At 55.0% G+C, this 27664-nt stretch overlaps 1 protein-coding gene across 12 annotated transcripts in view; it reads left to right on the top strand.

Moving 5' to 3' along the window:
• Nucleotides 1–27664, top strand: part of PEBP4 (phosphatidylethanolamine binding protein 4) — a 269036-nt gene that overhangs the window by 235548 nt on the left and 5824 nt on the right. For all 12 annotated transcript variants that reach the window (XM_082401982.1, XM_082401983.1, XM_082401989.1 and 9 more), the window contains 2 exons: nucleotides 19580–19625; nucleotides 21833–21946. In XM_082401982.1, the coding sequence (XP_082258108.1) occupies nucleotides 19580–19625; nucleotides 21833–21946 (160 nt within the window). The remainder of the gene's footprint in view (nucleotides 1–19579; nucleotides 19626–21832; nucleotides 21947–27664) is intronic.

Below are 27664 nucleotides of genomic sequence, written 5' to 3' on the forward strand. Positions count from 1 at the left end.
CAGCGACCCCCTCCATCTGTGTGCAGTTGGAGAGGGGGTGGGGCACTGGCGGAGGCTGAGGGTTTGACCCTAAGCACCCTAAGGCTGGAAAATTAGGATCTCAAGCCCTCAGTGCCCTCTCCCCCAAGGCATCTAGCATGCAGTTTCACCCTGATGCAACTCTCTGCCAGGGGGGTTCTGTGACCCAGGATCCCTGAGGCTTGGGCACCTTCTGGGGCAGAAGAGAAGGCATCCCATTCTCTCCACACCCTGACCATGTCCCATCACTTACTGGCTGGTGGGCTTCTCTCCCTGCCCCCAGAGGGCTCCTCTCAGTGGTCCCTCCCATCTCATAGGCTTGGAGCCTCCATCTCACCCAAGAAGCCTAAGAACACCCTCTCTCGGGGGATCCCCCCTTATCTCCGAATGTGGGGTGGATCTGCGGTGGCAGAGGCTTGGAGGGAGGGCAAAGCAGCAAAGGCTAATTTATTTCCCTTCCACACCTCCCTACGCAGTGTGTGCACGTGTGTGTGTGTGTATGTGTGTGTGTGTGCATCCGTCCAAGTTGTTGGAATTGACTAAGAGTCTAAGCATTGCATAAGCCAGGGCCTGGGTCCAGGCGAAACCCCTCCCCTCCCCCCAAGGCTGGGACACACATCCCCTCCAATGCCAGGCTCTGTGGGAGACCGCACGCAGCCTGGGGCTCCCGCTCACAAACTCACACATTCCCTGAGAAAACCCCTGGGGCCTCTGTGGAGAGGCTTTCTGGGATACTTTTATGGCAAAAGAGGAAGTCTGGGGCATCACTGGAACAGTCCTGGCTGAGGATTGGGCAGACGCCCAGCAGAAGTAGAGTCAGACCACAACCTTCCCCATCTAAGCAGCCTTCAACCCCTTTCCTAGTCTCAGGCTGTTTAGTTAGGCAGGATCCCCAGGGTCTCACTGCTGCGCCTCAACCCTCTGCCACACACACACACCTTTGTGCATGCATGCACACATACATGCATAGATGACGCACATACATGCGCATACACACACACACACACACAGCACCTGCCCTGCTGTTCACACTGACTCGCCCAGATCTGATCATAGCAGGCTCCGGCCCAGAGAAGCACTGAACTAAGAGTTGGAAGGAAACCTTGAGGCTAGGGCACCTTCCTCAAGAAATTATATTCATTATTTGACAGAAGAGTCCACTGAGGCTCCCAGATCCAATGCCCAGGGTCATCCAGCTCCAAGCCCAGAACTCCGTGGCCTCTCACAGGTCGCAGATCAGGAAGCTGAACACAGGAGGGAAGCTGGGTCCTACAGAGGTTTGGGGGAGAGGCAGGGCCTGGACAAGGAGGGGCACCTCCAGGGGGTCCAGCACTACGTATCATTTAGAGCTCTGATGTCCACCTCAGTAGCTACCAGCCACAGGTGCCAATTAAAATTAAAATTAATTAAAAATTTTTTAAATGTTTAAAAATTTAGTTCCTCAGCAGCACAAGCCACGTTTGAAGTGTTCAATAACCACATGTGGCTAGCAGCTACTATATAAGACAACACGGATCTAGAACATTTCCATCATCACAGAATGTTGTATCAGATGGATAGAGCCGGTCAGGAGGAGGTAGACTAGGGGAGCCAATGTGAAGAAACTGGTTTCCTGATAGAAGGCTGAGGTCCATGTAGGAAGGAGAGGAGGAGAAAGCGGAGAAGAAGGCAGAAGAGAGGGGTGAAGAGGAAGAGACTGGAGAGAAGAGAGAACGGAGGAGGAAGAGGCTGCAGTAAGAGAGAAGGGGAGGAAAGCAAGGGAAGTCCTGTGGTCAAGAGCTGACCAGCTACTCCTAATCTGGGAGACCGACACTCTCCCCCACCCTGCTCCATAAAGGCCAGAGAACTGAATCACAGACCCTACGGTCAGGGGCCACAGATACGGCATCTGGTGGTTTTCCAGACCTGAAGAGCCCAACCTGTCCCCAAATGGATCAGCCCTTGTGACCAGGCCTCTCTCCATCCCCCACGGTGGCTTTCACACCTGGGCTCCTGGATTCACAGAGATATGGCCCAGCTCCTTCCATTGGCAGGGGGTGAGGGACACGTCTAACAGGGATGGCCCTGAGGCTCTTTCACAGATCACTGCAGCAAAAATGTTTCCTGGGAAAAAAGAAGGAAGCAAACAAGCGAACTGAATCTAGTGAAATATAAATGCTTCTTCTGCCACAGGTTGGGTTCATTTTTCAAGCCAGGGGACAGCATCTTGACTCAGTCCCATAGACATATAATCCATTTTGTCACTTTCTCCCACATTCTTCTAAGCAAGCATTTGAGAGGCAGCATTGAACTGGGTGAAGAGAATCACATCTGAAATCAGCAATATCTGGGTTTAATCCCACTTCTGCCACCTAATGACCTGAACAAGTGGCTGCTCTCCCCCAGCCTGTTTCCTGCCTTGAAGGGTCATTGGGACGATCAAGTGCACTGATGAATGTGGAATGCCTGGACCAGGCCCGTGCTGGGTGTGTGTCAGTCCCTCCCCTCCAGGCCCGAGTATGTACCTCTGCCACAGGAGCAGGAGACAGAGCAGCAGGGGGCCAAGACAAGATGCTCTGGAAGAGCTCAGGGCCAGAGGAGATGCAGAAGAGCAAACAGCTGTAGGTCTAGCCTGGGGTGGGGGTGGGGGAGTGGGGGATGGTTCTGTACTACAGAAGGGAAGCACTAGGAGAGAGCACTTGAGGAGAGGAAGGCTTCATAGTGGAAAAGAAGTGGGAACTAGACTGGAAAGATAAGGAGAAGCAGAGGAGGACATTGAGACAGAAACTACAGCGCCAAGCTCACAGGGAACCTCAACTCTTATTAGTCAGGCCAAGGGCCTGAGGAGAGCTCTCAGCATCGCACTGGTAAATCCTCCAGCCACAGGGCTCCAGGCCCTCCCCAGTTCACCTGGCCACCCCTCGTTCCTCCAGGTCCCACCTCCACATCAGGTTGCCGATGCCTTTGCAGAACCTAAGGCTAGTGAACTGTTGACTCATCACAGCTCACGCCCCTCTCAGTGGCCTCACAGTGGCGCTCAGGGTCCCCTAAGTCAGGAGGACACTGGCAAAAGTGACCTGCTCCTGTCCAAAAAGTTTCCTGCCCCCAGGCCTGGGCGTGACCCAGGAGAGATTTAGGAAGATCTAGACTGGCCCTTCAGCCCAATCTGAGCATATTCAGGGTCACCCAAGAAATTCTGGCAAAGGGGAAAGAAATCATCTCTTCCCTCTAGAACTGATTTCCTGAACACAGCCCCCTTTGTTATGAGGTATGGGCAAAGTAACCTTGGACTATGAGTCAGGAGGCTTAGATCATGGACCAGGACACCTGGATTCCGTTCCCAGATCTGCAGCCGATTGGAACTATAACCTCGGGCAAGTCACTTAACCTCTTGGGAGCTTGTGTTCACCACCTGCAAATTGGGGATGATAAGCCTTGTCCTTTCTGCCTCCTTGGGAAGGAGGATTAAATGATACCATGGCATGAACGTGCCTGATAGGCCTCAAGAGAGGAGAGCGGCCGACACGCGTATTGGACGGTGGTTGTTATTGCCTAATAACCACGACACCACCTCCGAGTGACTCACCTCACCTGTTTGCTCTCTGAGCCTTTCTAAAGGTACCTTTCCTACCGCGGTGCCCCCTGCTGAGAGGCCAAGTATGGGGTGGGGGATGCTTTTTCTGCCCTGCGTTGTCAGGGGGCGACTGTCTCCAAGGGGAGGGCACTGAAAATGGGAGGTTGGTCAGGGGCCCAGGAACCTACATTCCTGGCATCCTCTGCCCTCCTCTGACCCCAATTATCTGCAAATGGCCTGGAGGCAGGGCTGGGCCAGCGCCCAGATGGGAACACTGAGGCTGCAGGCTGACTCATTAGAGTTTCTTGCCACTGGCAGACCTTGTCATGATGGCCTGTGGCTCCTCTCCAGTTTCTGACCGAAAGACCATAGTTAGGCAGTTCCGGAACTCTAGGGAAAGAAAATTGGCCTGTCTCTCCATCCTCCAGGGTGTGGGGACTCTGATTCTGCCCATCCCACCTGCCTCAGATGCTACCAGCCACCCAAGGTCCCCTGGCCACCACCAGGGGCTTGTCCATGACAAGTGTTTTGGATTGTTTACTTCCACTACCCATTTTATCCCAAGTGAACTCATGTTCCCCTGACAGCTTTCTACCATCAAATGAGGTCGGGGCGGGACTCAAAAGAACAACTTGAGTCTCTCAGTGAGCTAATCCTGGGAACACAGGGGCAAGTCTCTCTTTAAAAATATTCCCTGCATGGCAGGTCACACTAGCCTGCAGCCACAACACCCAGGGCTGTGATCTCACCAAGCTCCAGGAAGCCAAACAGGGTCAGGCTTGGCTAGTCCCGAGCAGGGAGACCTCCCAAGCGAAACACAGGTGTTGCTGGTGAATCAGCAGGCAAGCCCCTCCCTCCTGGAGTCTAGCTCTTCTCAAGTGAAGGAGTTGACACTGGGATGATTTGTGAGCTCCTACTGGCATCGGTGTGGGGCAGAGGAAGGGGGCGTGGTACAGCCAGCGGCTGCTAGATGCTTCTCCTCTGCAGCCACGTGTTACAAGTGTCGACACTGTCCATAGGAATCGGCGTGTATATGCTTCCTCCCTCCCCATCGCCTGCCCACTTCCTAAGGCTGGTTACTGTCAGGCATCTCCCTAGACTCCTCCGGCGGTTTCAACCAGATAAGGGATGGAGGAGGAAAAGGCAGCCTCCGAGGGGCCTCAGGCTCAGTAACCAGTGGGCCCCCAACCCAAACAGCTGGGGGCTGTAGCTACCACGAGGCTCCAGACCTCAGCCCCCAGGACGGTCCCTTCTGGTTTGGGAATGAGTAAGGATAAAAGGGGTCCATTAAATGAAGGCAGTCATTAGTCTGTTTTACTAGCACACAGATATTCATTATACCCCAACCCCATCATTAGAGGCTGCAGCGAAAGAGAGCTCGGGGGGGCCCCTTTTTTATTGCTGTAGATCCTGAGGGGGTTTCTCCCCCAAAGGGAGCTCTGCTTCTGCTTCCCAGCAGGGGGTCCTGCCCCTGGACAAGGTCAGTTGCCTCCACGCCCTTTCCTGCTCCTTCATCCTCAATCCTCCCTCCCCCAGCCACCAAGCAGCCCAAGGGGAGGGTCAAGCATTTCAAGGAGTAGGTGAAAAGGGCCTGGGGCTCCTTGGGGGTGAGGAGGCGCTGGAAGGGTCCTGGCCTGGCAGCTGGGGTCCAGAAATATGGGCCTCCCCTTCCCCGCCAAGCACCACTGTCAGGTGGAGAGCCGATTCGTGCTTCTTCCAGGAAGCCCTCCCCACCCCAGACTAGGCCCTCTGTAAATCCTCTTCTTAGCACTCATCTCCCCTGTAATTTACCTCATTACTCTCATGTCCCTGCCAGCCTGTATGCCACCCTCTCGTGGGCACAGCACTTGGCACCTAGCAGGTACTCAGTCAGTGTGGGCTACGTTGGCGTTAGCCAGGAGCCAGGGCGGGTGAATTGGGGTAGAAAGAGGGACTTTCCCCTAGCCCCAATTCTTCTCTGCCTTCTCCCACAGCACGAACGATCTGATGGCCTGACCGCTTTCTCAAAGCCACAATCTGCAAGTAACTGAAAAACCATCCCTGTTGTCTAGACCGCGCCCCCACTTACTTCCTAAATATTATCCCTTCACACAAATCCCACTGAGCAGCTATCTGCCCCCTTCCTGAGGGGGTCACCCAGGGATGGCATCCAGCCAAGCCTTCTCCTCCAGGGCCAGCCCCTCACGCAGGACAGGACAGCTGGTTCAGTAGGGCAGAGGAGGCGCGGGGGCTCACCCTCTCCCCCATTAGGGCTGGAAGCGCCAATGGTAATAGGTTGGAGCCCACCCCGCTGGTGCAGGCCGTGGAGGCTGAACGGAGCGTGGCCAGACCCCACGGAGAGGAGCGGGGCTGGAGCTGGCAGATTGATCAGCTGTCGTTTGCTTTCATTAAAGGCCCCTTGCTCATGCACTGCAGCCTCGGATGCCAGGGCAATTAACTGCTCACAGCGAAGAAAAGTTCCAGGGAGAAGTTTCTCTCGGCTCCCTGTGGCATAGCCTAGGGATTGGCCTGGCATCCCAGAACCCCAGACTCCCAGGGTGGAAGGCCTCTGAGGTCCAGCCACATGGGTTAGGGCTGGAAGGAGGCAGGCTGAGCCCCAGCCCCAGAAGCCTCGGGAGTCAGCAGCTGTGAAAGCCCCTTAACCCCACTTTGGGCTTGTTCTCTGCTGTCACCTCGTCCCCTTTCCTCCCATCTCCTCATAGCCCTGGGCACTGTCACCTGGAATTGCTGGGCCCTCCTCAAGGTTGTGCAAAGACCCATTTCAACACACTTTGAGACCGATGATGATCCCGATCGGGCCGGCAGCCAAGCACCACAGCTGCCCGAGCCCAGCTCTCCACCTGCCAGGGAGGAGGGTGGGTGCCGCTTCCAGAGGCAGCCAGGGTCCTCTGCACAAACCTCCCCACTGGCCTCTGGGGCTCAGCTGAGTGACCCTAAACAGGTGACACCCACTGTAGGGGCTGCGTAGTGACCCAATTCACTTGGCCTTGCCAGAGAGGGCCGTAGATCCCCCTTTCTCTCCCTGGGATTATGTCAGTTTCCAAGCATTCCAGAGACGGATGGGACCAGATGTGAGGCCAGGGTGGAGTGGAGTTTACTGACCTCAGTCTCTGTTGTTTTTTCACTGTGATTGCCAAGCTCCCCAGATTGGCATCTGCCTGCCGGGCACTGTAAAAGGTGACACAACAGAATGAGAGCAAGCCCTGGTCCCGGCTGACAACTGCTCGGCCCCAGTGGGCCACGTTCACCATTCCCTTGGCCTTGACACAGGCAGGCAGGGGCACGAAGGCCCACCGCACCACCCATGGCATGGCCAAGGAAGACGAGGGCAGCCTGGCAGCTGGTCGGGGATGGCAAGTTTGCATGGGCATCTGTGAAGAAAGAAAGCTGAGGGAAGCACGTGACTGCAGCCCTCCTGCTGGGACCAGATTTCCCCCACCCCCGCCCCCCAGAGCAGACCCCGACCTGCCACCTGCGCCGTCTCACACACCCTCCTCTGGTCCTCAAGCTGCAAGAAAGAGCAAGGCTCTCTTGCCTCCTCCTTCCCCAGAGATTTCTAAACACCTGGGGAGGGACTACCCTGGTGCTCCTGTGCTTAGGACTCCGTGCTCTCCTTCCGTGCACTGCCAAGGGTCCAGGGGGTTCAAGCCCTGGTTGGGGAACTGAGATCCCACAAGCCGTACGGAGCGGCCAAAAAATAATAATAATAAATAAATAAACACCTGGGGAATAAACATTCCCCCTCCTCAAATAGAGTCGGGAGTGGGGAGCATGATGGGGGGAAGGAAGCACCAGTGGGTGTGTATCCAACACCCCGTGGAGCACCCAGCAAACAGTGCACCCAGACGTGGCTACACGGGTCCCTCTCCAGCAGGAGGGGCTGCCTTGCCTAAGGCCAGAGACTCAAAGGCTCAGAAAAGTGAGTGACACCAAGACTCACTGACCGGGCGTGCTTTTCGTGGCTCCAAGCAGGGGTGCAGGGAAGAAGGGTGCACACCAGGTCTCATGTCTCCCGGTCCCGGCCGGGGCCCCAACCCCTCCCCACCTCCTGCGACCGCCCAGGAGTCTGAATAATCTGACTTGAGAGCTGGGGCCACCGCAGCACCTAAAGGTCAGCCAGGTGCTGCCCAGGGAAGGGTGATCCCACGGGGGCTTCTGAGCCTGAGAGAGACCTGAAATGGGACAGTGTCAGGGACAAGAGCTCAGGTGGCTCCCACCATTGCTGCCACCACAGTTCTGATGAGGAGTCCCCCACCCAGTCCAGAGACCCCAGGGCCCTGAGAGCACGACGCTGCGGCAGTGCTTCTCAGACTTTATGGTGCATGCGGATCACCGCAAGCTCTTGTTAAAAGAAAGATCCTGATTCACATTATGTCTGAGGTGGAACCCAACATTTGCATTTCTAACAAGTTCTCGTGTGATGCTGCTGCCGCTTTGAGTAGCAGGGGGCTAGAGACTGGGGCCAAGTTCACTGTCAGTCCCTCCGAAAAGAGCAAGATGTGATTTGAATGAGACTTAGGTCTGTTTCTGCTTATTATCACCCTTTCTAAGGAGCACGGGGCTTCACGGAGCCTCCAAATCTTGCCAGCATATTTTCTTGCTCAAAAGTCCTGATCCCCAAGCTTCCTTCCAGAAAGTCCCTCGCTCCTTCCTTCCTTCTTTCCTCCCTTCCTTCATTCCTTTTCACAAGGCTGCCCCAGGCCTGGGCCCTTTTGGTGGGGAAGCAGGGAGAGGCCCCAAAGTACAGATTCTGCCTTGGAGCCAAGTATGGAACAAAAAATAGGGCAAAGGAGGGAGACAAAGCCGAGGACAGAGCCCAGGAGCCTGACTGAGGACCCGCCAGCCTCTGGGGCCTGGATTCTCTAGGACAGCCAGCATCCCATAGATGGTACACGGGGAGGACAGAGTAGCCCAGAGACAGTTGGCCATTTCCTGGTGGGCGGTAGAGGGCAGGATGGTACGGGAGGGGTGGGGGGAGGCTTAGGCAAAAAGAGAGGAGATGGAAGGACCAGGAGGGCCAGGATCCAGAGGAGACTGCTGAGCCAGGCACCCTGAGAAGCCTCCTTGGCCGTCGGTGAAGGTGGTCCCTACGCTGTGAACCTGGGGGCGCCCCCATGTAGCTCTCACAAGCACCCTGGGATCATTCCAGATGCCAGCACTCCCTGACCACTCACAAACCCTGGGGTACTACTCCCCAGGCCAGGGAGGAGCTAGGGGGCTGCTGGGCCCCCTCTGTCCAGCTGGAGTTGGGGAGCAAAGATCTCGGCAGATCACCTCCTCCCAGTTTATTGGTCCTCCCCAGTTCCTCCTGGTCTCTTCTGGGGTTGCAGCCACCCAGCCAGAAAGACTAGATGCTGGAGATGAGAGATTCAAGGCGATAAGAGTGGGCCTGAGGAGGCAGCCCTGCAACTCCCTCCCCTCTGGCTGGACTGCAGTCTCTCAAGCCCTGTTTGTTTTGGGGATTAACGGGCAGTGTTTCCTAATTGCTCTCAGCTCTAGGGAGAGGGGGCAGGTCAGCCTGCAGCGTCCTACCACAGCAGAGGCAGGAGGGCAGGAGGGCAGGGGCAGGGACGCCTCCACTCCTAGCTGACCTCCTCTCCTGCCAGGGCTCCCCTTCCTTCCTGCATCCCCACCCCTTTGGCGCTCACACTCCGGAGGGTGACAGAGAACAGCTCAGTTCTTACTCACAGCCCTCAGTCCTACTCAGTCATCTCTTTGTCCTGGTCTTCTGCCTGGAGATTCCCACACCCACTTCTCCTAATCCCACGGTCCACGCTTTAGCCTTGCCCGGCTCCCTTCCCCAGCGCCCTGCAGCCTGCTGCCCCCTTCATGCTCCGCCCCTGACATACCCACCAATGAAAGGCTGCCTGGGAGAGGGAGCGCATGTGAGCACGTGTGTGTGTGAGCGCCTGTGCAAGCATGCATACGTGAGTGTATGTGGACGCGTGTTGAGTGTATGTGCGTGAGAGCGTGAGCATGGGTATGTATGTGTATGTGAGTACGTGTTGTATGAGCATGTGTGTGTACATGTGAGCACGTGTGTGAGCGTGCCTGTGTGTTGTGTGTATATGTGCGTTGCATAAGTGTGCGAGGTGGAGGGCTCTGTGTGTGTGACCGTGTATATGTGAACATGTGTGAGTGTGTGTGGGCATGTGTGCATATGTGTGTAGGTGGAGGGGTGTATGTGAGTGTACATTGACTAAGCGTGCTGTGTGTGTAGTGAGCGTGTGTGAGCGCGTGGAGGCTGTGCGTGAGCATGTGCGTGACTGTGGACACGTATCTATGTGAGCGTGTGAGGGCATGTGTGAGTTGAGGGGTGTGTGATCATGTATCTGTGAGCGTGCACGTGAGTGCACGTGTTGTGTGTGTGAGCGTGTGTGCATACATGGGGGGTGCTGGGAGTGTGTGGACGTGTGTGGCTGTGAGCGCGTGTGAGCCTGAGTGAGCGTGACTCACCGTTTCCCCTCCCCTGGCTCTCACCCCTCCCCCACCCCCGCCCCCCCTTCTCAGCCCCGCCCTGCCCTCCAGGGACCCGCAGACCTCTAGTGGCTCTCCCTCCTGCTCCCATCCAGGGCTCAGCCCCTCCCCAGCTCCAGCTTCTCCTGTCTCACCCCACCCCGCACCGCTCCCGCGCCTTCCCACCAGTTTTGGAAAAGTCTTGCCACTGTTTTGCTTCCCGTGCTCCCATCACCAAGCACTTTCTGGCCAATTTCTCACCCGACAGCCGAGCCAGCAGCATGCTACTTCCTCCCTCACCCTGGATCCTCTGTCTGACCCCTGTGGCTCGACCCCCATCCCAGCCCCTGCCTCCTGGGACAGCTCTGCCTCCTGTCCCTCCTCTGGGGGCCCTCGTCTCTGTCTGAGTGACTGTGTGTCTCCATGGGATGGGGGAGAGAGCGAGCAAGAGAAGGAAGGAGGCGGGCTCAGATGGTGTCATTAGGAGATACTAACGCCCCTCATCAAAGCGTATTAATAAACATTATGTGCCACGCGCTCTGCGCACCCTGGGTGAGTGCAGGCCCAGCAGGAAGGGCCCCACGTTTACAGCTGAGTAACTGCCGAGCCCATGGCACAGCCATTAGCCTCATGTGGTTGACCCTGCCAGGAGGCTTCCTGGGCCCATCACAGCTCGCGGGATGGGTTCTGAGGGCGGACAGACGGAGACTGCGGGCAGTGTCTCCCCCTAGCCTGGCCAGCAGCGGCTTCACCCCTCTCTTTCCTCGCTGAGCCTGGGGAAGGGAACCGTCATGACCCTTACCCTCAGATGGCACCGTGGGACTTCAGACTATCCCATTTCCTAATTTCATCTTCACGAGGCTGTGAGGAAACCAGGGCAGGTATCATTATCACAGCCACTATACAGGTACGGAAACTGAGACGCTGGGAAATAGTGTCTTTCTCAAAGTCATGCAGCTAATTGGTAATGACATTGGACTGAAGCCCAGGTTGCCCTTTGGAACGGCTGGGTTAACAGCTCAGTCACTGATCCAGTGGGGCTGCTTTTAACCAGATGGCAACATTTCCCTGGTTCTTGCAGCGCCAGAAACCAGACCACGAAGCTCAGCTCCCTCAGCAGGACCGAGGGTCTTCATCCTCCCAATGGCGGTGCTGGCGGCAGGGGTGGGTCTCCTGAGGGTCACCGCACCTTAGTGGGAAACGGGCTGCGAGTCGGGGACCGGAGTGATCTAACTTGCGTAAAGATGCTGGCGGAATGCCTGCCACGTTGTAGGTGCCCTGCAAGAGGTGGTTCCCCTTTCTTTATGTACTGACCACGGCGTCAATATTAAATTATTGGACCCTGAGGAGGTTTGAGCAGGCGGAAGACTGTTCTTTGTATTTGTTTTTGAGCATTGCAGTCTTGTGCTGTCATAGGGTGCAAAACTGGCTACTCACTGTGACAACCACAATGGTGTTTAAAATTACATAAGGTATTATCCATGTGTGTGTGTGTGTGTGTGTGTGTGTGTGTGTGTGTGTGTTGAAGAACATGAGAACTAGTGTTTTAATAAGATCGCTATCCAAAATAGTTAAGATGAAAGGAGTTGGGGAGCTAAAAATATAAGATCCAAGAGATCAGGGAAATGTTCTTATGAAAAATACCCAATTCCAGATAAATGAGCCATTCCAGCAACCTGTTGTTGGTCCTGAAAGCTTCGACGTTCGTTCCGTGTGTCTAGAAATGGCAGTCTTTAGCCTAAGCTGACACTGAGGCATAATAATTATATTTAGCTATCACCTCATGATATTTGCTCTCAATCTATCTTAATATTTCTTGGCTATTTCTAAGTGGGACAGGTTCAATAAGACCATACATTGTGTTCTTTATTCCTTTTTTCCTTCCCACCCTCCTCCTAACCCTACCTAGATGCTACGTCCTGAGAATGGGTGACCTGTGACAGGCCAGGGTCAAAGAGGGGTGGGTCCACCATCTCCTGAGGTCCATACCAGTCTCTGAGCTTCAGAGACTGAGAGTAACTAAGGCACGTTTCCCCAAGCAGATGGGAGTCCGGCACGCAGACCCCAGAAGGGACCAGGGGCTCAAAGCTGGCACTTGCGTGACGAGAAGCTTTGGGACACAGATGCAAAGAAGGGAGCCCTGGTGTTCTCAGGGCAGCTATCTCTATGCAGAATGATCCAGGGGATTCTTTTTCTTTCCAGTTATTTTCTTCTGTGTTTTAAATTTTTTCTACAATTAACATGCTATCCTTTAATGATCTAAAACTGAAAAAGTTACGGTTTGTAAAAGGGATGGGTTGGGGTTCGGGGGTCCCAGGTGCACCTGCTCTGAGTGAGGCCATGGTCGCAGGGTTCGGCTCCATCCAGCTCTGACCTGCCACATATGGGCAGTGTCCCAAAGCCTGACCCCACCCAGATTTGTTCTTGACCAGAGAGGCAGCTGACCAACCCCCTTTGATGACGCTCCTGGGACACAGTTGCTGAGCATTTGGAAGACAGAAAGAGTCTTGCCTGGGGTCTGTGGGCCCAAACTTTGGTTTACTGATGGCTGCAATTCTCAGAAATCAGAAGCACTGCCTGCCATTCAAGCCTAACCCCAGCCTACATTTCCAGCCTCAACTTGAGCTTCTTCCAGACACACCTGTTCTTGTCACACCTTGTTGACATATTTATAGATTGCTTATGCAGTTTCCTCAACGTAAACTGCCCCTCCTCTCCCTATCCTGTCCACTGGAAAACTGGAAAACTCCTACATACCCTTCAAAGCCCGGATCGAGTACAGCCTCCTTTCAGTAGCTTTCCCTGATTACTACCCCCAAGCAATTACAATTTCCATCCTCTCTGCTCCTTCAGCATTTCCTATAGACTGCAATTATTTAGACCTATAATACAGTTATTTCTTTATTGATGTATCTGCCCCACTAGACCATGAGCTCCTCAATACCATAAAATGTGTCTTAATTCATATTTCTTATTTTCGATTTCACAGGGGTTCTCATTAATTGATTCATTTAACTACCCATCTCCCCAGCCATCATGCCTCGGGGCTAACTCTATGCTAGATACTGTCACATACACACAGGTGCAAGACACGGTGGCTTATTTGGGAACCACTCGCACCTCCATATGGCCTGGAACAAAGGGCTTAGACAACCTGTACTTGTTAGACCACAAGCAACCTTGACCCTGGCCTTGGGAAATCTTGCCTCTTCACTCAGTGTCGTGGAGAGTGGTGAAGCTCCTCCCATCTGGGTAACTACTTAAGCCAAGAAGCAGACCAGCAACACCCCACCTCACCCCAACTCATTCTGGCATCTGGAGACCCAGGGAAGTAACTGACTCCAGATCTGAAGCCAAACTAGGAATCAAAACCCAACGGTCCTGTGCCAGTTGGTGCCAAATACCAGAATCTGCTGGCCATCCATTGGCATTTTCTAAAGATGGTGCAATCCATCTTTAGAAAACGCCATGCAGTCTACCGCCCATGAAGGTGCCAGGAGGAGACTATCAGGTCTTTGATGTTGACACTTCTTGAGGGAAACCGGTGCACAAAATCATTGGCCATCCTACACCCTGGAGTCTGGAAGCACTTGGCTCCCAGAAGGGCTCATGTCTGTGCCTCCTTCTCAGCACTTCCCACGGATTCCACTCCACCCCCCCCTGGTGGCCGGACCCCCGTTTTCCCAGCCCCAGGGCGAAAAAGCAGACCATAGGATTAATTGATCGCAGCCTTTCCCTTGGGGCAGGCACAGTCTCCAGAGCTGGGTCCTCTCCAGGCGGGTGTTAGGCGGCCCGGCAGACGCAGCCCCTGGAGATCTCAGAGCCCAGGAGCTGTCAGTGCCTTCCACTTCCTTACCCCTAGTGAATTGCAGAATCCACAGATTGCTGGAGAGCACTTTCCAATCTTGTGCCTTTTCCTAGATCCTTTGCCACTTGGCAGCTTGCAGGCAGCTGTGTAAAACAGCAGGGAGCTTTCTCGTTTGGTGCCAGTGTCAGAGAGCCTGGAACTCTGTCCTATTTTCCCCTTTTTTCCATTTTTTCCCCGAGTTTTGCTTGCTGTTTTGCTCATTTCTCCCTCTGCTCTTCCTCATCTCCACTACACCCTTCTGCATCTCACCTTCCCAGTTCAGGACTCTCCTGATGCCCCCCACCCCACCCACCCAGAGATCAAAAAGTAAAACTTCCCACTCTGACTGAGGTTTGAAGCCAGGCAGGAGAAGTGATTACATCCTCCTGCCCAGATGGAAAGAGGTGGATGAAGAGATTAAATCATCTCCCTAGCACTCAAGGAAATGTGCTGCTGACCCTCTGCTCGAGGGCTCAGCAAGCCCGAGTACCTGGGGCCTTCACGTATGCCCAGGTGGGCGGGCGGGCAGTTGCCTGAAGGTAACTGAAGGGAAGTGAGGAAACTGGGCCAGCCTCCCAGCTGGGCCCAGTGTTGAGCCAGGCCCCTTCCCCACCCTCCAGACCTCACAATCCAAATCTTACCTAAGGGGTTCCCCAGCCTGGGGTAGGGGCATCTCTGGAAACTTCATTCTCAGGGAATGTAGCTCTCTGGCTGTCCCCAAGGGGACAGGAAACAAAAGATCAAGGTGACTTTCATCTAGTTGGTGCATCTGTTTGTAGTTTTCCAAGGGCTTAATATATCAGGGACTAATTCTGTCAGGGAACTCTAGGGCCTGGTCCGGGAGGGCAGAAAGATCCAGGTCCAGACAGCAGCAGTGAGGTCTCATCAGAAGAGGCCAGGACCAAGAGTCAGCTACCTAGGACACCTTGGACAAAGCCTTCACTCGTCTCTCCATTCATCCCACAGATGTTTATTGGACCCTTACTGTCTTAGCTTGGGGTCCCCCAGAAGCAGAGCTTGAGACAAGGATATCAGTACAAGTAATTTATTTTGAAGGGGACATGAGAGAGCACCAGTAAGGCAGTGGGTAAGACAGGAGAAGGAAGGCACCCAAGGAAGGTTCATGAGCAAACAAGTTCCACTGGGGGTACCTGGAGCACTTACGCACCAGTTCCCATCAGCCATTGGTTAAGAGCTGTTGCCAGGGAACATTAACGCCCCAGCACATCTGCCCTAATGCACAGGGGGTGAAGTGAGCTCGGGAGGCCAGTGCTGGCCCTGGGACCAGGAGAAGCAGGTTGAAAGTGGAGTTGGTGAGCCAGGGGATGGGCCAGGGCATGGATAACATCTACTACCCCTACTATGTGCAAAGCATCCTAAGGGCTACAAAGATGGAGAGGATATAGTCCCTGACCTTGAGAAGCTGAAGCTTCTCTGGGTTTCTCTCCAGTCAGATGGGGAGACCGATCTCTGCCCGTCCCACGCAAGGGCTGCTGTGAGATCCATTGGTTGGACAGTGCCCTGGAGAATAAACCCTAAAAGCTCATTACAAATGTAGGATGGGGGGTGGGGGTCAGCTCCCAGCTTCCAGCACTGTGCTCTTTACTTGTCCTGAGACAAGCCACTCAGACTGTGTGACAGTCTGCATCACCCTGGTCCAAGAATGGAGTTGCTGTGATTCTCCGTTGAACCTCAACTTTTCTTAAGCATCTCATGTGCCAGTTCCAAACTAGCTTAACAAGACCCAATGGGTTCATTTTTATATATATACTAATTTATTTATTTTATTTTTATTTATTTTTGGCTGTGTTCGTCTTCGTTGCTGCGTGCGGGCTTTCTCTAGTTGCGGTGAGCGGGGGCTACTCTTCCTTGTGGTGCACGAGCTTTTCTCATTACGGTGGCTTCTCTTGCTGCAGAACACAGGCCCTAGGCGCATGGGCTTCCATAGTTGCATCACGCGGACTCAGTAGTTGCGGCTCGCGGGCTCTGGAGCGCAGGCTCAGTAGCTGTGGCGCACGGGCTTAGTTGCTCCGCGGCATGTGGGATCTTCCTGGACCAGGAACCCGTGTCCCCTGCATTGGCAGGCGGATTCTTAACCACTGCACCACCAGGGAAGCCAGCAATGGGTTCCTGAGGTGGGAGAGAGCTGGAAAAGAAATCTCATGTTCTATAAACCAGGAAGTTCCTGCAAAGGGTCCATAGAGTTGAGATTCTTCTCCGCAATTAGAATAATTTGTGCTAATTCCCATGCCAGGAAGCCCTGGACACACACATGCACGTGTACACACACGGATGCACACACGTACGCACACATGCACACATCGGGCACCAAGTTCTAAGAAAGAGGAGAGACTATCTTATATCCTGAGCATTTAAGGGTCCGACTGAGCAATTTTCTGCCCCTTCCTCCCCTCTCCTTGCTAAGAGGGCGATGGGTATCGGGCTCCCCATTTGCAGAGGATACTGATAAGGAAAGGAGCTGCCTTCCCAAGGCCACCCAGTCCCTGTGTCTTAGACGGGTCCAGGACATCCTCCCAAAGCACACTGACCAAACACCTCCGGTACTTCTGTCCTGATTCCTGAAAAACCCATCCTGGGCTTCTCAGTGGTCTTGAGGATTAGAAATCCAACTACTTTTATGCCGTTTGTCATTTCAGTCATTATTTCCTCTTTTAAATCAGCATTTAGACAAGTTCCTTTTGAAAATGTCCACCTGTCTTAGGTATAGTAAGGGAAAGGAAATTTAGTCTGTGCCCGGGGCCCACCTTAAAGAGGAGCAGCGTACCTGGGGGGCCAGGGAGGGCGTGGAGGTGAGGCAGCCCCTCCCCTCCAGAGGCTCTCCTGCTAAAGCTCTGCACTGCTCAGACTTGACAGGTATGGGGTCTGGTCCGCAAATGCTGGGCTCATCGCCACCCTCAGGGCACTTCCCTCAGCCCAGTCTCCCTGGGAAGTGCTCTGAACGACAGATTTCTCCCTCTTGCCTTCAAAATGTCCCTGAATCTCTCCCGTCCCCAGAGGTTTCCAGTTTTCTAAGGTGACTTCAGGCTACATGTGACACTCCAAGCCACGAAGATGTTTTAGGAGACCTCACGTTTTCACATGGGGGGAGGGGAAAGGTAGGCCACTTCCACAGCAGCCCCAAAGCCCTCTGGGTAATATCTGTGTATGTTAATAATGGTCTTCCCAAAAACGCCTCCTAGAGGAGGGATGGGATTGTCATGATGTCCTAGAAGAGGCACAGGTCAGCACTGCAGGTCCAAGGTCGAAGGGCCTGGGGCCCCCTCCTCCTGGAACATTCTGGAATTCTCCCACTCACTGCTCGTGAGGCTCTGGACAAGTCGTCTGATCTTGGGGACTCAATTTTCTCACCCTTTGGATTTAGTTTCCTAAGTCCCCCACCAGGTATTAATTCTGTGGTAGAAATTTTAGGCCCCCAAGGACAGACCAAGGAGGGAAGATTTATGGCCCAGAGGGAGCTTCGCCAATATTCAGCCCAACGCGAGTACATACCAGCCGTGCTGATCACACTCAGGGGGCCCTTCTACGGCCTGGTCCTTCCCCAGAGCCTTCCCTCCGTGCTCTTCCTTCCAGCAAGGACCAGCACCTGTCCATGGGACAAGCTCCGGAGAGACCCTAAAGGCTCTCAAGGCTATCAATGCCCTTTGCTCGGGGCCCGGCGGCAGCTGCCTCAGCTGAGCTCAGGGGCAGCGGGCAGGGGAAGGCGGGCAGGCAGGGCCGCCAGCTCTACTGACGAATCCAAGGGTTTGCGTGTGTCTTTGCCAAGCTGGCCCCAGTCGGGGAGAAAAGACTCCCCAGAGTGAAAGGGAGGGGACGGAGAGCCTCCCCACCCTGATCAAGGCTCCGATCAGACTTTCCACACTGCTCTGACCTTACGGGCCCAGGGCCCATCCGCACCCTCACCCCCTCCCTGCGCTCACACCAGGAGAGAGGCCTGTTTATCACTCTGGGTGGGACCCAAGCCTGTGGGGAATTGAAAAGAAACAGCCAGCTTAGGTTGCTATTGTTTTGTTTAAACAAACCGCTGGCTGGGATGACTTGGAAAGGAATGAGGGGGAGGCTGGGAGCACAGAGGAGGCCGGGCGGGGCTGGGCTGGGCTTCCCTGGCCTCAGCCCCCATCCCCCATCTCTCAGTCTTGCTAGGGTGGCCAGAGACCTATTTGGGGAGAGTGGCTGCGAGGCCTAGGGCCCTCCCCGCCTCTCCTGGGAGAGAAGGGTATCCAGGGGAGGGGCCTCCGTGCCCCCCGCCCCGTCCTGGCGCCCCAGTGCCCCCCTGCCACACCCCGGCCTGATACTGAGGGGAAGGGGGCTGCGCTGGGAAGGCCAGGCAGAGGGAGCACGCTCTGCTGCGCCTGACGGGCTCCTGGATACTCCTGGGCAGAGGGGGGGAGGGGCAGGGGTGTCAAAGGGCGTGAAGGAAACAGAGGGACGGGGGCTCAAAGTGGGGGGGGGGTCCATCCTTCTGCAGTCTCCCGCCCCTCCTTCCGACCAAAGGTAACCTAGATGGACACGGAGGAGCCTGGGGGAGAGGGACTTTCTGGCCAAAAAGGCCCGAAGTGAGAACAGCCGGAGGGCAGGCTGCAGCCTAAAGGGGAGAATGGTGGGGGGGGAAGGCTCTGGGACGGGGGGAGGGGCTTACATTTGGTAAAAAGTCAAACACACTAGGGTTTGGGTCACCCAGGTGACTCTGAGAATCTCCACAGAGAACTGAGAAGAAATCTCATGCTCCCCCATCCCCATCCCCACCCCCATCTCCACCCTGAGCACCTCGCTCGAGGGGAAGGAGCAGGGGCTGCACCAGAAGGGCTCGATGGAAAGGTGGCCAGAGCACAGTTAGGTGTTGGCAGGATCACTGGGGAGCCGCGCTAATCACCATCATTAAGGCTATAAAACCCCACACCTAGGGGCCGCAGGACTCCCTGGCATGGCCCCGGGGCCCTGAGCTGTGGCACAAAACCAGGGCCCCAGCTCCAGTGCCTTTCATCTGAGCATCTCACGGTCCTGCACAAACAGTAATTAGCACCCGCCCCCCGGGGATCACTTCATGATCCCACAGACACTGAGCAGAGGGGAGAAGGGAGGGAAGGGGGAGGAAGAGAAAGAGGGAAACTGAGGCTGTCCCATCGGCCCAGGGTGGTGGGTTGAGTCCGGTTGAGGCTGGGGGAAGTAGCTGCCTCAGAATCAGGCAGTCCGGCCTCCTCCGGCCCTTCCTTGCCCTTCTGGCTGCTCAGGCAGCTGTTGGTCGAGTATTCTGAAGGCCCCAAAGAGAACCTGAGAGGATGGGCAAGCAGTGAGGACGGTCAGCCCCGCCCTAGATTTGACCAGAACCCACAGGCCCCAGAGGTGCATCCTGGGCCCAGCCTGGGGGCACAGATGGTGAGAGTGGGGCAGCCCTTCTGGAAGGGTCCTGTCAGGCTCTCCAGAGATCAGGGAGTCCATCCCTCGCCACCAAGCCACCCTCAGCAATGTCTGCACCTGTCCTCTCTCCCCAGACCCCCAAGGTACCATTCCAAACCCCACGGCCCGTTCTGGCAGCGTCCCCCAGGACAGCCAGCCAGCTTCCTCCTCTTCCATCCTACTCCCTCCGAGAGAAAGAACTCAGCAGAGCCCACCTGGACTAAGTGTGATGGCGTGGCCTCCTGCTGCCCCAGGAGTAACCCTCGTCTGTGCCTGTCTCTTACTTTCAGGGCGCTGACATGAAGAAAGGGAAGATTCAGGGCCAGGAGTTATCACGTGAGTAAGACCCTCCAGCGCCCCTTCCCCCAGCCAGGGCAATGAGGGTGATCACAAGAATCATAGCAATACAACTTTACGTGGACGCTTCACAGTGTGCAAAGCGCTCATCCAAGAGTTTACTTGGATGTTCTGATCTTATCTTCACAACTGCCTTCTAAGGTCGCTGCCATCAATATCTCCATTTTAAAGAGAAGGAAACTGAGGCACAGAACCACCTGCCCCAACTCACACAACCAGTAAGGGATGGAGCCCACAGTAACCTGCAGGGCTCTGCTGGGAGAGAACCCAGAACCAGAACCACCCCTCCTCCATGGGATTGGCAGGTAGCTCTCTTCCCTCTGCCCCCTCTCTCGTTCCCCTGCCCCAGTCCCACCATGTGGCTGCGAGGGGCTGCGTGGACCTCCCTTTTCTCTGATGCCCTCCTCTTCCCACCCCCATTCTCACCATCAGCTCCCCACCTCCCCTCCCTCTGGGATCCCGCCAGCAAGGGCACGCCCTCCACTCAACTTGAAGGGGATTCTCAGGTGGTGAGTTGGCCTCTGGCAAAGGGTTGAGCAAGAAAAACCAACCGAGCATCATGGTTCCATAAAGCAACGCGGACTCGGGCACCAGATGGGCCTGGATTCAAAGCGCAGCTCCACCACTGACCGTTGGCCTGACTTCACCTCTCGGAGCCTCAGTTTCCTCATCCAGAAAATGGCCGTGACACCCACCTTACCAAGTTGTGGTGAAGATTAGGGAGATGTCACAGGGAAAGCACTTAGCCAGGACCTGGCCCTGAGACGTGGCTCAACAAGTGTGTCCCCCTTCCCTTTCTCCTCATGGCCTCTCATCTCTACTTTTGGAGGGAGACCTCTTCAGGAAAGCCCTAGTAAGACCGGGTTGTGTCTCTATCTCCCCCGAGGATACATCCTCAGCTGCATAGAACCACTGAGTTCCCTCACTGGTTGGCGGTGTTTGTAAAAAAGCATCAGTTTACCCACATGTACACACGCGCTGACAGAGACCCTCCAAAACAGCCTCAGCACCCATGCCCATCGGGTCCACCAACACCTGCACCCGCCCCAGCGTAGACCCCAATTCACACAGATTCACATGGCTCCTGGCACACCCTGTGCTGTTCTCATTCTGCGGGCGTGCACACACACACACACACGCACACACATACATCTGGCTCTGCAATGCAAAAACCCAGGGAGAAATGAATAGTCAGGAATTCCCCTGGCTGTGGGCACTCCAGAGGCCCCAGTGGCCAGAAGTGCACCACGAGGAACGCTTCCACAGCTTTGAGCAGCAAGTGGCTCTTGTCTAACGATCAGGAGAGGGAGGTGGCCACAGTGTACCAATACTCCCTCCCCCCAGCATCCTCCTTGCAAACACTTCATCCCCACCCACCCCCAGGAAGATGCTTGGCTCCTTGGAAAGGGAGATGAAGGGAGCAAAGGGGAGGAGGAAGAGGCCCACACTCTTGGAAGGAGGCCCAGCTGGAATGGCCCGCGAGAGTCGGCCTGCAAAACCCCAAGGCCCTGCATAGACTTGGGGGAAGGATGAGAGATGTCCCCACCCCGCTTCTCCCCCGAAAAAGAGTACCTCCCACACAAAGAGCAAAAGGAAGGGAGATAGGCATTCTCCTCCGGAAGAGCCTGAGTCGGCTCCCGGTGCCCCGAGCACCCAGATCCTACAGCTTCCACGATCAAACCTTTGAACCGAGTCCCACCCACCCCCGTAACCACTTCCAGATCCTCCGGATCCAGCCAAGAAATTGGCTTCTTTGGGGATTGAGTTCATAAGGAAATGCTGAAAAAATAAATAAAAATCCCCTGCCAAAAACACTCACAGAGGAAGATGAGTTTCTCTTGAGGGAGGACATCCATCAGGACAGACTAAAGCAAAAAGAGGACAACGCCAACACCCGCTGGCCCAGAAAGGCCCAAGAGCCCGGCCAGCACCCAAGACCTTCAACCAGCCCACAGCTCCTCCTCCCGCCACCCCAGATAATGTGCTTCTAAATGAAGCTGCTGAAGATGAGATCCTGCCAAAGATAAATCCTAATGGTTTGCAGTGGGTGGGCCCCCAGCTAGGACCCCAGGAGGGGTCCATGAAAAGGACCAAGAATGATTCTCTTTCCCCCTGCCCAGAATAGCCAGGAACCCCTGGGTACTGTGGGATGTGGAGCCCACCCTCTCTTGTTTTTCTACCCACAGCCTACCAGCCTCCTTCCCCACCAGCACAAAGTGGCTTCCATCGCTACCAGTTCTTCGTCTATCTTCAGGAAGGAAAGACCATCTCTCTCCTTCCTAAAGAAAACAAAACTCGAGGTAAGGCCTTCCCATCCTTCAAAGCCAGGATGAATTCTGGGGTGGAAGTGTATGCTTCGTGCATTCATGGGGAAGTCAGGACCTTGACCATACCCATGAGCCTTGGAGGCGGAGTCAAAGGGTGGTGTTTCTTGAGAATAAACCGGGATGAGTGTCTTCAAAGAGATGTTGGCATCAGATATGGTCTCCCCCTAGAAGCAAGTTCCATCGTCCTAGATGGTGGCTTTAGCGGGGTGGGTGGATCTATAAGGCAGGGTCCCAAAGGGAGTAACTGGAGCCTAAGAGAGAAGCATCTCCCCCAGTAGTTTCAAATGGCATGTGCAGGCAGCTACCCCACACCACTTCTGCAGGTAATTGTACCCTATAGTTGAGTCTGATCTGGGCAAGAGGGCCATGGAATGCCACCCTGCCGGTCTGTCTCCATTGGTCGTTAATTGCTCTGTGCCATCTCAGTGGTGGGGTGGAGACTTCCCTGGCCATGCCCCCTCCACTGGCTTCTCTGAACAGCCCTCCCGGCACTCTCCAGAGGACTCATTTCCCATAGCTTCCCAATGGCTAACCCAGTCTGCTCGGCCTTGGTCCTCCTACTACCAGAGCTGGGGAGCTGGGGAGCCCAGGACACCTGGCTCCTGCAATGCCGATGCCACAGGTGACTCACCTGAGCCTGTGTGGGCCATGCCCCCTCTCTGAGCCTTAGGTTTCTCTTCAGGAAAATGGGAAATATAGTAATCCCTGTGCACTCTATGACCCACCCCACCTCCCTCCCCACAGATAAGGGAAGGAAGAGAATGTGGAATGCACAAATGCCAACTTGAGAGCACAAAGGGCACATCCCCCAGGCTGACAGGAGGGTGGGTGGGTGTCATCAGCCATTTCCTCTTACCCAGTGACCCTAACCAACCTCCACCCACTGGGAAGCCGGAGAAGGTACTGTTACAAGCCTACTGCCCCAGGCCCCGGAGGAGAGGAGGGGAGCATGGAGCCCTTCAGATGTGCTGAGCAGGGGCCACCAATCACAGGAGGCTCTGGACTGCCCTAGAAGCGGAGTTGGTGCAACATTTCCACTGGAGAACCTTTCCCCAGATGCCCCCAGCACCTTGCCAATCTGTAAATCTGTTTAAATGGCTCTGCCAAAGACACCCTTTCAAGTCTGGATACAAAGAGAGAAAGGAAAGAAAAACGTATCTTGCCCAGGCGAACATCAATTTCTCCAATTCCCTGGGTCTCCGTCTCATCATGAAGCCCCTTCTGGCAGTCCAAGCACTGTGATCTCCGGGGGCTGGAAACTAGCACCTCAGCCCACTATGCTTCCCCACACGTGTGGGAGTCGCATAAACTAGGGCAGTACCTCCGAGCACCACGTTAAATGTCAGGGTCACAACAGTCCCCTGAAGGCGCCTCCACAGGACCGAGGGCAGGATGGAGGGGGAAGGAGCGTTAGGTGATGCCTGGAGGAGCAGTGAAAGGGGCAGAGGAGGAAAAGGTGTGTGTGCCCCAGAGACCTTTTCCACCCCTGCCGTGGCTCGTCCTCCCGAGCCATGGGTGCTTTTCCTATGATACCAGCAGCAGGCAGGGGAGCTGGAAACCCATCGGGCCTGAAACTCATTATTAGGCCCTGTGGATTTTCGCCCAAACTACGGTTTGTCATGCACTCCCACGGCCACCCCCCTTCCACCTACATGAAAACTTAGGAACCGGACTTGCCCCTGGGCAGAGTCCCTTTGGCTTCCATGCTGTTTCGTTCGCTGCCAGAAATGGAGATGATAAAATTATTCTCGCAGATGAAAACTCTGGCCGGGGTTCCAGCCATACCACGTGACGCCTTCTATGTGCCCCGTACTAAGGGCTTTGGAGAGAACACGATCCAGGGCACAGGGAAAGTTCCCTGCCTTCAAGGGGCTTACAATCTCCTTTGGAAACACTTAAATAATGATGCAGAGCAGCGTATAATTCAGCACTTAATTGTGTTTCTGGCTGTACGGACAACTGGAGATCATGTGGACTTAGGGACAGTCCTGTCCCTTCCCAGGATCCCTTTCCCTCCAGGATGACACACCCTCTTCAGCCAGGAAGAGTGAAAGGTATTTTACTGCAAGGTGAGGAAATGTTGATTTCCAGTCTCTAGGTAGTGATTTGACTTTCAAGCAAGTCAGCTAATGTCTCTGGGCCTCAGGTTCCTCATCTAGAAAATGAGGGGTTGGATCTAGATGATCTACAAATCCATATGGTCCTGAGGCTACTTGGAGGAGGCCGGGCGTGGGCCATGTCCTGGAGAAGGAAGACATTTGAATCCTTGAGTGAAGGAAAAAGGGAGCTCTGGGCTGGGGAAACTGCAGAGGCAAAGATTGTTTTAAAAAGTGAGAAGGAGGCCCCCTGTGATGGTTATGAAAGGAGAAAGTGGGAGAAGGCTGTGGAGGATCTCAGAAGCTCGGCACAGGTGTGACTTTGGTGGGTGCCCTGTAGAGATGCTGGAGATTGCCCATGGGAGAAGTAACATGCAAAAACCAATCTTTAGAGATGACGGCGCTGGAGTGGTAGGCAGGATGGACCAGAGCGAGAGGACAGGAGGCCCCCAGAGGCCTAGAGACGTGTGATGTGGATGAACCCAAGGGGTGACTGTAACAGCAGAAGTAGCCTATGCGCAATGGCAGAATTCCAAAGGCCTTGGCAGTCTCTGAAGCACCTGCACGGTGCTGGGGGGTCTCCAGGTGCCCCAGGCTGGACCAGCACTCAGGAGGCCAGGATGAGGAGCCCTGAAAAGAAATATGGACCCTGGGGCTTACTTTGATCTAGTTTTCTTCCCATGGAGGGAGGTGGGGAGTCCCAGGGTATGCGTGCCATGGCCAGCCTTGGTTAGGTGACCCCTGGATGCACGAGCAGGAACGACGTCCAGAGACTGGAGGGGAGAGGTCAGTATGCAGGAGCCCAGCTAGAAGGGCACCCATGGAGGATGGTTAACTTGACCCAGTCCTGTGGGGTTGCCTCTCTCTCTGGGACTGAGTCGTGTATGACAAGTTTAGGATGAGAAGGGAGCATGAGATCATTCTCATTGAACTTGTATGACTGTGTTGGGAGTCGGGGTGGGGGAGGTGGAATTGCTCAGAACCGGGGGCTGAAACCCTCTCCAGGATTCCCCAGGATGACATACAAGGGGTCAGCAAATGGAAGATCTTGACATTCAAACTCTCACCATGTGACCTTGGGCAAGCCACCTCACATCTCTGGGCCTCAACTTCTCCATCATCAAGACTAGGGGTTGGACTAATTGGTCTACCAGTGAATGACCCTGAACAGATTTGCTCCCAGCTCACCGAGCTCTCACACCTTTGAGTTCTGCCAGACAAATTAGGGTGTGACTCACCCTACCAACCCCACACGCTTTTGAGTAGAGGTCTTCGATCAGATACGGGGCCACCGGGACCACAGCAGGGACCTTGGAAGAGGATTTGGAGCTACCTCGCTCCTAGTTTATAAAATCCTGCCATTCAAATCCACAGCTCCTTCCTCCCTGTGCCATTTTCCCCACCACGCTTGGCATGATTCACCAATGCCCTCTGCGTTCATTCAGATGACGTTAAGTGTCAAGTATGTGTGAGGCCCCTTCTAGGTGCTACGGGTACAGAAATACATTCCTGCTGCCGTGGATGTATGGAGTCACCTGGTGTAGCTCTGCAGATACTAGGAGCTCACAGAGAGAGTGGAGGGAGATAGTCACATAGCTTAAGCATGACCACATCCCAAATGGGGGAGAACACTGAAGCCGACAGAACGTGAACTGGTGCCCTCTGACAAGGGCTGGCCCAGTTTCACTGACATTTGTCCCAAAGGCGACACTTCACCTTCCCAAATTTGGAGCTGGCATTATCTCGGGCCTGCAATACACTGGACTTGCACCCTCGACCTCCAGGTTAACTCCCCTCCCCCATGCCTAATCCCCCCACCCCCACCCAAAGCCTAGAATCAGGCCTCTGGGCTCATCTGGGTTTCACGATGGTTTCTCTACACATCTTCCTCACAGCAGCCTTGGATTTGTCCTCTAGACTTCCAGGTTCTAGAGGAACCAGGCGAATGCTTTGAGGGGCCATGTCTGAAGAGGGCCCACACTCACTGCGTTGGTTCACACCCTTCTGGACCACACGCTGCCAGGGTGCCCACTGACTCTTGCTTCTTCATTCACGTCAACCTGCCCACCTTCTCACTCAACAGTTGATTTGCTTCTGCCGGCCGACCTGGGCAGAACGTTTTCCCCCTTCCCCCAAACCGGGACAGCCTTCCCACTTCAGGACACCAGTCTGTGGCGCCTTTCAAAATTACCTCACAGGGCCACCTTCTCTCAGTCGGTGACCCTACCCTGCCCTCTCCTGCTCCTCTCACAGGCTCACAAAACACCTTGTTGTACGCCCTCCGTCACCTGCTTTTCTCTCTTCCGTATTTCTTTACATTTTTCTCTTGCCTGGGTCCCACTTCCACCATGAGACTAGAGAGATTCCTTGAGGGAAGAGCTCACCTCTGTCTTTTTTTGGTTTTTTTAGTATTTATTTATTTTTATTTGTTTGGCTGCATCGAGTCAGTTGTGGCACGCGGAATCTTTCATCGCGGCACGCAGGCTCTTCGTTGCAGCGTGAGGGCTTCTCTCTAGTTGTGGCACGCGGGCTCCCTGACCAGGGATCGAACCCGCGTCCCCTGCACTAGAAGGCGGATTCTTTACCACTGGACCACCAGGGAAGTCCCCGAGCTCACCTCTGGTCTTACGTTCCCTTTTTTGCCGCCTGTTTCTGGGCTCAGCCCACTTCGGACTTTATTTTTTTTTTTTTAAGATTTTTTTGATGTGGACCATTTTTAAAGTCTTTATTGAATTTGTTACAATATTGCTTCTGTTTTGTTTTCTGGTTTTTGGCCCCGAGGCATGTGGGATCTTAGCTCCCCGACCAGGGATCGAACCCGCACCCCCTGCACTAGAAGGCGAAACCTTAACCACTGGACCGCCAGGGACGTCCCCCATTGTGGACTTTGAATCAATGAGTGTGTTTGTATAGGGGATACACCCACGTACGCCCATTCACACATACACACACGGATCTGCACATGCTCACACCCCACATTCACAAACACACCTCACGGTCAAGTTCCTTTAACACCTGCATAGGCAGCCGCTTCTGTGAGCACCGTGCCCGCAAATGACGATTTCGGTGTCCACACCCTCCCTGTCCCAACGCCGAGCCAGCGGGGCCACGCACGCCCAGCCTCTCCGCCAGCCTGCCCTGCCCCTCCTGGACCTGCCCCTTGCCCGACCGCGTGGGGTGGGCAGCACAGCGGCCATCGTCCCCCCGGGCAAAGGAGGAGACCGGAGCCCAGAACAGTGAGTGGCTTGGCCGACCAAGGGTCTGCAGTTAATAGCAAGTTCACTTCCTTCTGCTTTCCGGGGCAAGGCTCTTTGCAGCCGTTCACCCACATTCCCTCTCCCCCAACGCCGATCACCAGACTTCTGGGCCCTGGTGTGGGGACCGAGAGGGAGCAAAGCCATGCCGCTGCCTTGGGTGTCCTCAGCGATGCACCCACACACCCCTCCCCTGGAGGAGGGCTGTGGCCCAGGGCCGCATGGGGACCACAGGTCCCGGTAGCTGTGGCCTGTGCCATGCCATGTCTCAGCTGCCTCGCCCAGGGGGGTCACGAGCCGGCGTCGCGCCGCTAAAGGGTGAGCCAGGGGAATCCCCTCCG

This window comes from Balaenoptera borealis (genome assembly GCF_965194805.1).
Source record: "Balaenoptera borealis genome assembly, chromosome: 8".
Classification (NCBI taxonomy): domain Eukaryota; kingdom Metazoa; phylum Chordata; class Mammalia; order Artiodactyla; family Balaenopteridae; genus Balaenoptera; species Balaenoptera borealis.